Consider the following 13,335-nt stretch of genomic DNA (forward strand, 5'->3'; position numbering starts at 1 on the left):
TCTCCAGCCAGTGTCTGGGTCATGGGCATGAAAAGCACAGTCCCTTTTGTCCACCACCTGCTGTTGCTTTCTCAAGAGGTGGCTTGCTGAGGGCTGATGGGTCCAATCTCAGAGTGTTACAGAACAGTAGAGCATCCAATGAGAAAAACTCTGCTGGCATGTGGCACCCCACAGTATTATGAAGCTGCCACCTAGAGGCTTCTTGTTTTCACAGTATTTCAAGGTGTATGCACGTGCAATTCTATGAACAGCAAATGGCCTCACTAAAAAGAAACCTGACTTACAGCCTTTGGTGGGGGACGGGGGAAGTTTCCACACGGAGAAATCATGAAAAGAAATAATGTCCCTTCCAATCAGAAAGAGAAGCCTTTCTAATACAGATGTTGAATCTGATGCCAGTGGATATGTTCTCCATACATAAAGACATAAATAAAACTCGGAGAAACATTTTCCTAGAGTTCATAACATACAGTATATCTCTGTGGAACTCTTTTCCAAACACATGGTATAAAAACATCTTCCACAAACTTGTGAACTCTGTGAAGGCAGAGATTTGCGTCTGTTTTACTCACTGCCGCATCCTTAAGTACCTATAATGATGCCTGTCGCATAATAAATGACACATTTTTTGTGGGGGGTGATGTTTTAATTGAATATATTTGACACATAACGTTGTGTAAATTTAAGGTGTACCATGTGTTAATGTGATACACTTATATGTTGTAATATGATTGCTGTTGTAGTGATAATTAGCACCTCTATCACATTACATAATTATCCTTTCATTTTAATAAGGCGTCTTTTTAACAAGATTCCATTTAAGAACCTTTCCAAAGAGTGTGTGCGTGTGTATGTGTGTGCGTACGTGTAAGTAAAATGGACTTATAAAGCTAATTCATTTTTCTCTAATCAGTATGCCTCTCCTCTTTATCTTTTTCCTCATGGCATTTGATTCACTTCCGATGACTGCCCACCCTTTTGATTGGTGCACCTGTAACATCTTCCTGGATCACTATTGAATAATCCACCTCCGGCAACCTGAACTCCCAGGTAAGGCAGTGAGCTTCCAGAAGTCTCCTCAGTGTAATCCCTGAGCAAACTTTAATAGACAGTTGAGAAACTTACATAGAAATTTAAAAGAAAAATCTCAAGAGGCAAAGTTAAATTTGCTCTGGTCCCCGTAGACATCAATATACATAAATTATGGACATACTTATATTATTTGAGTATTTCTATTAATGCAGCAAAAGTAAAATTATAGTTTTGGAAAGTGCTACATATTTGACTTTGGAATTTTCTAGCACTAAGATTCAACATATAACTTTACGTTTTCATGTTGTTGTTGTTGTTATTTTTCACCCGAAGCTGTATTATATTTTGTTCATGAAGCTGAGTGCAGTAGAAGGGGTACTACCCTTTCTTCACTGTGTAGGGAAGCTAAGTCATGGGGTAGGCCAGAATACTCTAGATTACTTCTTTCTTGTGGCTGGAATGGAAGAGGATCACATTGGACCCTGGATGGTAAGACAGCTAATGGAGGTGTCGTGTCTAACAGATCTGATATCATTAACTACATCGTAGAACTAGGGAAGGGGGCCTTAGCCATGCCAAGAACTGATTATAAAGGAGCTGTATATTGCTTCTCAAATGCTGATGCAAGGCCTCTGCTGCTAGTTGTGCTATGAAAAGTCTCTCTTACCTCATTCCTAAAGCCTCCAGATATATTTGATGTAAAGAAACACTTCTCCCAAGAAAATATCCAGGCCATATAACTCGCTATGGGCACAAAAGTGTGACCGCATTATAATATCCCATGCTTAATATAGTAAAACAAAAAGCTAACTGAGCCCATTTGAACTCTCAAATTAGCAACTGACCCATGCACAACTTCCCAGTCCCTGCCAATATCAGAAATTCACGTAGTAGAATTAGTATTTTGTGACTCTTAAGACATATATTATGAAAACAGATGAGTATATTTTTAAATGGAGAGACATGGATTACTTTGATGGATGTCTTGCATTTGGGTGGAAGGAACTAGTGCTGATTTATGTATCACTTTCTGTGTGCTTTGAATTTTCATCTGTTTGAAGAGCATCCGCAAAGTCTCATCATTCTTTCTTTTCTTTTCCTTTCGTTATTTGTGTTTCATTTATCCCTGATGATATGAAACATCCCTGTAAATTCCTCCTAGCTTCTTTCAACCAGGCATTTCCGTTTTACTGATGCCATAGTGCTTGGTTTGGTATGTTCTGGGTTTTGCTTTATTGACTTTTGTTTTTTGCTAGATTGCCATCGCATGTGTGAAGGGGAATGGAATTAGTTACGACCTAGTGGAGGATCTATCATTCTCAGGCCATAGCCCTTCAGAGGTTTGGCTTTCAGTGCTGCCCTGCCCCTTTAAGCCCTCTGATTCTTAATCCCCCACTACGTGAGAGGAGCTAGTGGGGAGCAAAGATGGGGAGAGCCATCCATGAGCTGTTTCCTTGCGCTTTGGAAAGCTGGAAAAATAGGTCATCAAAGCAAAATGGAAAACTTTTATTATTTTAATTCCTCTCTTACCAAGCTCTTGCTAGCACCTGGTTTTACTGTTCCTTTAACAGGTGGAGGCTTTTTCAGATTCTAGATGCAGCAAGGTAAGTGACAATGGATTTTTAGCTGAACTGAACCCAAGTGAGCTAGAATAGACAGACTCTGCCATTGCCTATCCGTTTAATTTCCATACAATAAGTAGTTTGGTTTCCACTTGGACAGATTCTTTTCAGGGCTCTTTTTAAGTTTAAAACAGCTGGAACTACCGGAGCATATAGTCTCAGCTACAAAGCTGACCTAGTTCAGAAGTGGGATGAAAGTTCAGGGCCAGCACCCCAGACAGTTGGCCCACCTGCCTGTCACTAGGCTGGATGGTGGTTTAGGGAACAACTAGGTGAGCATTTTATTGAAGGGAAATCAATTACTGGAAAATATCAGGGCTTGTAACGTATGTACATATGTAGACTTGCAGGGTAGAGTAATCCCATAGGCCAGGGGCCTTTGCGACATAAAGTCTGCCGCAGAGCAAATCTAATCAAACACAGGAAAGTTCCTAACTGTCAGGGGGAGGGGCTGTTGAGAATGCGACAGAATAGTGTCTTTCCGGGCAACCACTGTTGCCACGAGCTGTGACATCATATTGCCATCAGTGCTGAAGAGGCGGTGCGAATTGTAAGCCATTTTGTAAATGTGGCTCTCGTTGCTTGGCACGTGGTCTTCTAACATCATCCTGCTCACCAGTACCGTATTGGGCCTATTCCAGGCTTATTGGCTCCATAAAGGTTTACCGATGTCTCTACTTTCTCTTCCTGCCCACCTACATCATTTGTTCCCTAGCCAGACAGATTAGGCAGAGCAAATGTTACAGCCTTAGGATTCCTCCACTAGGCCAGACTCTCACGAAAATAGAGCAGATCGACCATATCTTAGATGCCCAGTTTGGCCTTCAGTAGCTGGGCTTCCATATTCCCATCAGGGCCTCAGTGGATTTCTTTGACATCCAAGAAGAGTAAATTCAGGGTTTAATTCCATAGTCAGATTAAAATTCATTGAGATAAATGGTGTAGACACACACAGACAGCTAATCACACCATAGTAGTATAGGAGGGCATTTAAGCCTCAGAGATTGGATGTGTCATGGTGGCAAGAGTACTAGGTATTGCTACTAACTAGTGGGGTGACTTTGCTCAAGTCCTATGTCTGCTGTGAACCTTGGCTTCCTCATCTGTAAAATTAAACGCAGTGGATGACCATTAAAATAAAGGACACTTAACCTAGGGACTCTTCTTCCTATCATGGCTTTCACAGGGAAAATATTGAGCATTTTGTTTTATTTTTGTTTTGAAATTCGCTCCACGCCAGAGTCGTCTCTCTCCAACAGTTTTGCTATGTTACAAAGCAAATCTTGACTTCTCCTTTATTTTTATTATGGGGCTGATCAGTTTGACCAGAAGTTAGTATCAGAATAATTTATACCTGCTCTTAGTTTGTGAGAAAGGAAGAGAGGAATACAGATGGTGGGATGGAAAAGAATTGGCTTTGGTAAACATCCATGGGGGCCATTTTTAATTCTGGTGGACTGAGTGATGTATGAAAGCTATTTGCAAGGCTAGCATGTTTTTCGACCACTAGTAAAATAATAAAGCAACAATTCCTTTGGTAAACCCCATTGTACTTGCACTTTTATAAATATGCAAGATTATGATGATCCCTGCCTCATAATTAACAATTTGCATAAATGCTTGCTATTATTTAGTTGTCTGAATGGATTTTCTAATCCAGAGAAAGAAGGGAGCCCTCAGTGGGAACCATCCCAAATGCCTTGCATTATTGCTTCACACATGCACAATTAACAGCGATGCTGATTGTTTCAGACCAGAACCTCATTTGTTTTTCTATAGACAGCAAAAACATTAACTGCCAGGGTGTTTGCCCCTCTCTCTTTCTCTCTTTTTCCTACAGCCAGCCATATTATAAGGGCTGCAGCGAATTATTTGGCTGGATTTTCAGGGTATCGTTTTGTGACGGAGTTTCCAAGCTTCTACCGAAGTTAGCAGCCAATGCCACAAACAACCAAAGACTATTTTTATAATATTTTAACAGTTGGCCCTGTAAATGCTATAAATGTAAGGAATAAAAGGATGCTGACATACAAACCAGTTCTGCTGCTGCATTTACATCCTATTTCATATTCCATACCTTTAAAACTATTGACATTAGACCTGCATGGGAGAATCATAAAAAGTCAAGGCTGGAGGAGGCCTTTAAGATTATCCTGTCAAATTCCCTCACTTTTCAGATGAGTTAGTCAGTAATTTGAATATCAGTAACAACCACCAAATCAATGATGCCACACTTTTTTTTTTTTTTAACTTTCGAACCCTTGGGAGCTATTGTAGTAAATACATTTGAATTATAACTGGTTGTTTGTTTAGGAATCATACAGCTTCAACTATTTTTTTTCCAAAAAAGCGAATCAGATTTTGAAAAATATGCCTTTATACAGTTTGCCTAAACATAGCCATGATGTTGATGGTATATATGTGAAAGGCGATGTCCTATGCAAAGCCCTTGGCAATAGGAGACACTCAAGCAATGTATCAGCTCTCTTCCCCTCATGCACAGATGACCCCGCTAAGGTCAGCATATGGAAGTATTACTCCAGTGATTGAGAGTATGGGCTTTTAGAGTCAAACTGTCCTTGGGTCTGATCCTGTCACTTTCTAGCAGTGTGACCTTGAGTCATTTCTTTAACCTCTGTGGACTTTGTTTCTTCACATATAAAACGTAGACACCTTATAGAGTTGTTTCAAAGAGTAAACTGAGATCGGGCATGTCAAGTGCTTAGCACCGTTCCCAGCACAATAAATGGTAGTGGTTATTACCACCATCGTCTGGTACACCCAGTACCAGCCTCCTTCAATACTAATATTTCATCTTAACGGTGGTTTGGTGTACGTGCATATACACCTATTCACATCCGCATAGGGGCACACAGAGTTCACCCGAAAGACTGCTTTCCCGAAGGCTATCTGTGACCGCCGTGTTTCAAATTCCAGTGGCCTCTCTGGCTTCTATATTCTTGAATTCTTTGGAGGTCATGGAACTTTTACACGTCTTCTCTTGCTTGAAAGCGTTCCTCAGTTATCTTGGTTTACCTCCTGTCTTCTTCTCAACACTTCTTAAGTTTCCTTTGTTGGATCTCTTTTCACACACATACACACACACACACACACACACACACACACACACACACACACACACACACAGAGTTCCTCCTCACCACCCCCCCCCCCCCGCCCCTTTCAATGAAGCAATTCCCAAGGTCCTGTCATTGATCTGCTTCTCCTCTCTTGCTATGTTCTCATTCTGGGTAATTTCATCTCCTGACATAGCTTCACCTTTCACCTCTACACTAATGATTCCCCAATTGACCTCTCTAATTCTTAACTTATTCCGGAGCTCCAGGCTAACTCCAATTTCCAACTGCCTGCTGAGCATCTCCAGGACAGGATATCCTAGGAGGCTGAAGTGTAGTCTGGCTTTTGTCATCCTGCCTCAGGAATGCAGATGGGGCAATCTAGCTTCAAGAAGTATTAAGAGCCGCGGGCAGTCGTCTAAGCAGAAGGAAAAGTAGTCTAAGTTAGGAAAGTGGTTCAACCCGAGCTTTCCAGGGAAAGCATGACAAGTTAACTGTGAATTTCTGTTATGAACTGGAGATATAAATTGGCAATGGAAACTTTCAAAGGTGTATGTTTTCTAGGGAAGAGGGAAAAGCTCGCCTAAATGAAAATCGAGATCAGTTTTTAGGTGCTGGAATGTTGGTATATTTGAGGAGATGTTAATTAAAATGATCTTTCTTGGGACAGTTTGTATGGTGAATCTTGCTTTGGTGTTTTGTTATACAAACATACATGCCCAGAGGACAGATAATGTCTTCATCCTGAAGGATGAGCATGTGGGAATAGACACATACACACATGCTTGGTCAGATATACCTGAGATTTTGAATGTGTGCAAATAATTCTATCGGAGGGGAGATAGATTTTTTTTTCTTTCACTTATTCCGCGAATATTTACTGGACACCTACTAGATGCCGTGCTCTCTGTGGAGCAACAGGCTGTCAATACAGAACATACAGAGTCTTTGTCCTGAAGTGTCTAATACAGTTTTCTTTAGTTATATGCAAGTACATTGAGAGTTTAATTTGGTCTCAAAATATCTGCAGTGTGTGATTTTCAGCTGAAAATCGTAATAAACAAAGAGGAACTTAAGGGAAATAAAGACAGTGCTAAAGTGGGAAAAGAACGTGCATAAATTCAAATTAGAAATTGATTACTTCCTTTAAATTTAGCAAATATTGAATTACTTTGGGATTATTTACATTTCAAGTTGGCTCTCGGTGTTTCAGGCCAGAGTAAGAATGATTACGTCTAACCTAAAACTTAGAGCAAAGGGATAGACAAATCTTGGTTCACGTGTATGGTATTCTTAGGAGAGTTCTTTGTAAATGAGCTCTTCTTAGAGGAACTACAGACCTAGCTTATAGCATTAGCACAGGGGACAATATTCCTTTTGAAGGAGGGTGACCTTATTCCCCTCCTTCCCAAAATTAAGTACAATCCCTCCCAGTTGAATTACTGCCGTATGGAATATGCGGAGGTCATCAGACCCTCCAAATTGTAATGGTCTAGAAAACTGGGTGAGTTCCTTGCCTTCCTGGGTGCACCCCAGCTTCCTCTTTAGAAATTTGGCATGGCCCTTTGTTGGCAAGCCTTAAATCCAAGTGTTCTCGGACACAGCTGTCAATTTCAAAGTCCCCTTCAAGGTTACTCACAGGTCCCAAAGATCCCTCATTGCATTTGTAATCTTCTTTTTTTTTTTTTTTTTTGTGGTACGCGGGCCTCTCACTGTTGTGGCCTCTCCCGTTGCGGAGCACAGGCTCTGGACTCGCAGGCTCAGCTGCCATGGTTCACGGGCCCAGCCGCTCCGCGGCATGTGGGATCTTCCCGGACCAGGGCACGAACCCGTGTCCTCTGCATCGACAGGCGGACTCTCAACCACTGCGCCACCTGGGAAGCCCTGCATTTGTAATCTTGAAAACCAAACTTGATGCTCCAAAGTCCTGCTATGGATCTGTAGATGGCACCACTCCCCTTTTACTGTGCCAGCACCCCCTTCAGGACCTTCATGGCACAAAAGCTGTCCTAATAATGGTGCACATATTGACCAGCATTCCTATTCCTCTTGCCTTAAATGAGTTAGAGACGTTGATGTACTTCTCTTATTCTTTTGTAAAAAAACTTTATTTTATTTATTTATTTTTGGCTGCGTTGAGTCTTCGTTGCTGCGCGCGGGCTTTCTCTAGTTGTGTCCAGCAGGGGCTACTCTTCATTGCGGTGCACCAGCTTCTCATTGCGGTGGCTTCTCTTGTTGCAGAGCCCGGGCTCTAGGCGCACGGGCTTCAGTAGTTGTGGCTCCCGGGCTCTAGAGCGCAGGCTCAGTAGTTGTGGCGCACGGGCTTAGTTGCTCCGCGGCACGTGGGATCTTCCCGGACCAGGGCTCGAACCTGTGTCCCCTGCACTGGCAGGCGGATTCTTAACCACTGCGCCACCAGGGAAGTCCTGCTTCTCTTTTTCTAACTGGAAGTGAGAATAATAAAAACATCCTTGAATTTATAGTCTTGGATGTGTTTATTCTCACAGTTTGCCTCAATTGTAGTCTAACTTTTTTTTACCTTTCTCAAACTTCTTCATTCAAAACATATCCACTGAGCACTTACTATGTTCCAGGCACTGTTCTAGGCATTGGGGGCAATAAGACAGGTGAGGTCCCTGTTCTTGTGTTTCTTAAAGGGCACGTTGGGTGTATGTGTGCAAGTGCACACACTCACACACACACGTGTTGGAGGGAGACAGAAAATAAACAAATATACAAGCTAATCTCAGAGAGTGATAAATGTCATGGAAAAAATAAAACAAAAGTGGACAGAGAGTGACTGGATGGGTGGAGTATGATCAAGGTGAATTTTGCTCTTTGTTTTATTGGTTTTGTACAGATTTCACCAACACTTTGTATGGGCCCTTTGGTTTCCTCGATTTCATACTTCCCTGGATTCAGTACCAATTCTAATTGTGCTGATCCTGGCCGCTCTATCATTAGGACCACCTCCCCTTAGCTAGTCCTGAAGTATAACCCAAAGTATGCTCCCTGTTAAACTTCTGTTGCATACTTTTCTTATCTTTGTCAGCATTAGAATTCGGCGGATTTACCCACTTCCCTGTCATAGAATGTAAATAGGCCTACTAACCCTTAAGAATATTTTACTTGATTACTCAAAGCATTTTTGTTACTCAAGACAAACTATCTGTCGAAAGAAAAACACAGGCATGAAAGGTTAGTAATTGTGGTGGCGTTTGGTTTTGCCTACTTCTGTGGTGGGAGGAGCCCCGGTTTGAGGAGCTCTCCCTGCTATATGACCTTAGACATCGCACTTGCTTTCTCTGAGCCTGTTTCTTCATCTATAAAACCAGTGTTCCAGGTAGATGATCCCTAGGTTCTTTCTAGCTCTAAAGTGGTACAATTAGTTGTTTTCGGAGACGTGGGCCAAGATCTCTTTCCAACATTCTGTTTAATTTTGTAAAGTGGATGCGTAGGAACATTTTCCAGTGTATCAGAACTGCGTAGATTAAGCATAAGTTTTCCAGCAAAAGCCAGCTTTACAATTCTTATAAATGTCACAAGAAGTTAAAACATTGCTTCTTGTTTTAACCTCTGCCAGCGAGGGCAACAATTCAACATCACAAATGTAACTGTCAACCTCTTATATGTGAATATCTGAAAATTCACTGTCTTTTCAGCTTGCCCACAGGAAATCTTCAAAAAGAACCAAATACCACTAAAACGAAGGAAGGCGTTCTAAGTTGGCTTCAGAATGACACGGCATAGGTGTTGCCCACTAGTGTGTTAGGTGCCAAGAAAAGCATCTTAACTCTTAGAGGGCCACTCAGGATTCTTGCAGCTATGGCTGTGCTGTCTGCCTCAGCACCTAGCCAAAGCCCAGTTAGGAACTAAAGTAGGAGTTGCAAAGCTTGCCTTCCCTAACTTCCCCATACCTTCCCTACGTTTGCTGCACTGGGCTTTGTGGGAGAAGATGGGGACGCAGGAAGCGTGGGTTTGGAGAAGGTGGAAGAGATAGACAGTCACCAACATCTGAAGTACACTGGCAACTCCCTTCTATGTTGTTACTATTCCACTTATTATTCAGATACTCGCCATGTTCTAAACACGAGAATCAGCTCCATGGCTACATTTTAGGAATTCAGTCTTCTGAAAGTCCAGAGAAAGGTTGGGCTTGATTTTGTGGTCAGGGAGTCCGAAGAAGAAGATCCAAGAGGGTTTGGAAACTCCAAAGAAGTGCATCTCTGATTTACCGTCACAGGATCTTGACACTGAAGAAGAAGAGGGCTTACGGAAAGAGGTGAGGGAGATAGCACAGAGAGTTCCTGTATGGCTCTCGTTAAAAGGTTGCAATGTTGTGCAGGTGAGGAAATAGATACCCACCAAGACAGTGACTTATCTAAGTACACATAGCTAGTTTGTGGCAGACTCAGAACAAGAATCCAGGTCAACTGCATCCTGCCCGGTGCCTTGATTTGGAATTACCTGTGCTACCTGGGAATATTGTTTGCTTGTTTGCTTACTTTTGCTGTTTAATTCTGGATGTTACTTCTGTTCACAGCACTGGTAATTCATTATTCTCACAGAAGTTTATCAATGTAAGGGGGCAAAATCCCTTAGGAATAGGTAAAGTGCATTTATTTTGGAGGGATTGGGGCCAGCTAATAGTCCAGGGTCACAAAGAGGAGAGAGTAACTGGATTGGAGGTAGAGCCTAAAATGCAAGATTCAGTTGAAATAAATGAAGACAGGGAGAATCGTGGCTATGGCCTGGGGCTCCATGGGTAAGTGTATACATCATTTCTTTAATGCTCATTCTTAATTACAGCTCTAGGCCTTTCTCCATCAAAAGATTTAAATGTCTTTTACTTTAGGTTCTCAGTACCTTGAATCCTTTTCCAGGTGTTTGTTGCCTCTGCCTTGTCTTTCTATTTCACTCTTCTAGATGGTTTTGTGTGTGTGTGTGTGTGTGTGTGTGTGTGTGTGTGTGTGTGCAATATTTTCCATTAGTTTGGTCTCACTGTCTTGTCCAGAGCATTCGTAGTACAACTATATATCATAGAAGATCTTATGAGCACGTAAAATGGAGAACACTATTTCACAAGGTAGAAATTACTAGATTATTTCTGTTCCCCTTCCAGAGTTGAAATATTTCCTGTTTGGCGAATAGCCTTCTTTGAGATCCTAAAATTGCACCTAGGGAAAAACAATGACTGTTACTGTGGCACCACGGGGCTTCCTGTCCCTTCACTTTCATTGGCTGCCCATCCAATTTGCTGCGTTGATTTTCTGGACAGCTGAGCATCACCTTATCAGCCAGACACTGGAATTATAAACGGGCTTCATCAAGGCCTGATGCAGTTTGAAAACTTTTCACCTTTCATAACTTGGGCCCTGGGTGTGCCAGATACCATGTGTAAACGGCATGTGGTTGCCCATTGGGCTTTTTCTCATGGCTTTTACAATTTCCAGCTTTACTTCTGCTCACCACGGGGCACAGTTTACCTTCTCTTGTCTGGGAATTCTTGTTCATTTTTTGGGAGCCCTAAAAGAAGGCCGCTCATGTACAACTGTGGAATGTCAGAGTCATTCTCAACGGGCGTAAGTGGGCCTTTTAGTGGCCTTTACTGATTGTTCCCATATTAAAATGTAAATGTGCATAAGACTTTGTGAGGAGCCTGTGCATAGTCTTTCTCTGATTTTTTCATGTGAATTGACTTAAGAATGTCAGAGAGGATGCATGAGGCAAAATAAAGAGATTCTTAAGCCCGTTACAGCTTGTTTGCATGAAAAGGAATAAAAGCTACAGGGAAGAAATGAACATTATGTGATGCTTTCACGAACACCTTTTAGACCATAGCCTACCTTCCGAACCTATGCAGGGGAAAATCGTCACTGGGATATTCTTTAGCTCAAATAACCTTTCTCGACTAAGTAGTGAGACAATTTCTGGTTGTGTGGGAAACACTGAGGGTTTTCTGAAATTCATAAGGGTGAAATAAACTAAGAGAACCTCAGAAAATTAATTCGTTATAAATGCTGGTATGTGTTTTGAGAAAATGAAATAGGATGACAGGTTAGGATCTTTGAATGAAGATTCCCTGAAAACCATACAATGTTATATCATTGAAGAGCCATGTGGTTTAATACTTGGTGATTGTAAAACCTCATGTTAAGCCATTCACCCGGAAAGTTCTGTAAGCCTCATTTATTCCTTTCTATATGAGCACCTTCAGTGTCTATTTTACAACGCTAGTAAAATAATTTATAAATAAAATCATACTCTTGAGGTCGACTTTAAATTCAATCTACACGAACGTGAATACGAGAGCATTGCATTTCTAATCTGAGTGCAGAGTGAAAGCAGAATAACTAGGGGACAGTCCTCTTTCTCAACCTTCTGTCCTACAAGCATCTCAAGCACAAGAACTCGGATTTCCTCTTCTCATGGAAGAGGCGTTTCACCTCTTGGCAATAGGCACTCTTGTTCGCTTCTTCTCATGGCCTGCAATCAGATGTGGTTGGCACTCAGTCATATTGAGACTGAAGGAAACAGGTGATGGCCATCACTAGATTTGGGGGAGCCAGGAGGGGACCTCCAGCTTGGTGATTGTCTAGTACCATAGTTGAAGATTTATTTGTAATTAATTTGTTCAATCATTACAGAGATATTTACTGAGCACCTCCCATAAGCCAGCACTATGCTTAGTGCTGGGGATTTGACAATTGAATAAGACAGGTAAAGCTCTCAGGGAGTTTACATTCTGGTGATGGATACAGACCATCCAAAGTAAGCAAGTCAGTAAAGCATGTCCAGATTGTGATAGGTGTTATGAAAGAAATAAGCAGAGTGCTACATAGGGAATGGGTCATCTTTGGAATAAACTTAGTGGGGACAAATTTTATCCTTTGCGGGTGGACATGATTTTTGGAAACATCAAAAATGACATGGAGCCCGGACTCATATGGAAGATCAAATCGATGGATAATCGTTTTGGTCCCAAATGAGGGTTATATGTACTTAATGTAATATTTTTTGAGTGCCAATAAAAATACATTCTATGCTCAGTAGTGCTATACACTTCTTTGTTTTTAAACGCAGTGAAAGGAGTCAAGCAATGGGTACTGTCCTTCAATGATTATTTAGGCATATTTCGCTTTCAATAGCACTGTCTCTATTTCCCTGCTTCTCTGTTATTCTGGTTAATCCTTGTCATCATTGGCAAATGTACTTTAACTATTGTGTTGGTAGAAATTAGCCTAGGATTGGGAGTGGGATATAAAATAAATATTGAGATATTGCATACTATGTAATACAGCTGTAATGCATGAAATTTGCTGATGACAGCTTATAATTTAGTCCTTTCATTTTATTTAGCCCCAATAAAAGGAAATTTCATTTATGCTATTTTGTATCAAATAAAGCTGTAGAATGCTAATATACCATTTTGATGAGATATAATCAATTTGAGTGTAAGAAAAAAGAGAATGTTTATATGCAACAATGTTAAGACGAACGGATGAAGGAAGCCATGATGGGAGAACCGAAAACCCTCTGTGTGCTCCTTCCTGTGCTAACGTCAGTGGTGTCCACTTCTCTTTAGTGATTCCATGTGTTCTGGA

At 41.4% G+C, this 13,335-nt stretch overlaps 1 protein-coding gene across 5 annotated transcripts in view; it reads left to right on the top strand.

The window, feature by feature from the left end:
• The window catches only part of HS6ST2 (heparan sulfate 6-O-sulfotransferase 2), a 290,716-nt gene that overhangs the window by 208,216 nt on the left and 69,165 nt on the right, over positions 1-13,335 (top strand). For 3 of the 5 annotated variants that reach the window (XM_067023437.1, XM_067023439.1, XM_067023440.1), the window contains exon 3: positions 2,604-2,636. The exons of the other annotated variants lie outside the window; for them this stretch is intronic. In XM_067023437.1, coding sequence (XP_066879538.1) covers positions 2,604-2,636 — 33 coding nt within the window. The remainder of the gene's footprint in view (positions 1-2,603; positions 2,637-13,335) is intronic. 5 annotated transcript variants of the gene reach the window in all.

The sequence above is a fragment of the Kogia breviceps genome, chromosome X, assembly GCF_026419965.1.
Source record: "Kogia breviceps isolate mKogBre1 chromosome X, mKogBre1 haplotype 1, whole genome shotgun sequence".
NCBI classification, from domain to species: domain Eukaryota; kingdom Metazoa; phylum Chordata; class Mammalia; order Artiodactyla; family Physeteridae; genus Kogia; species Kogia breviceps.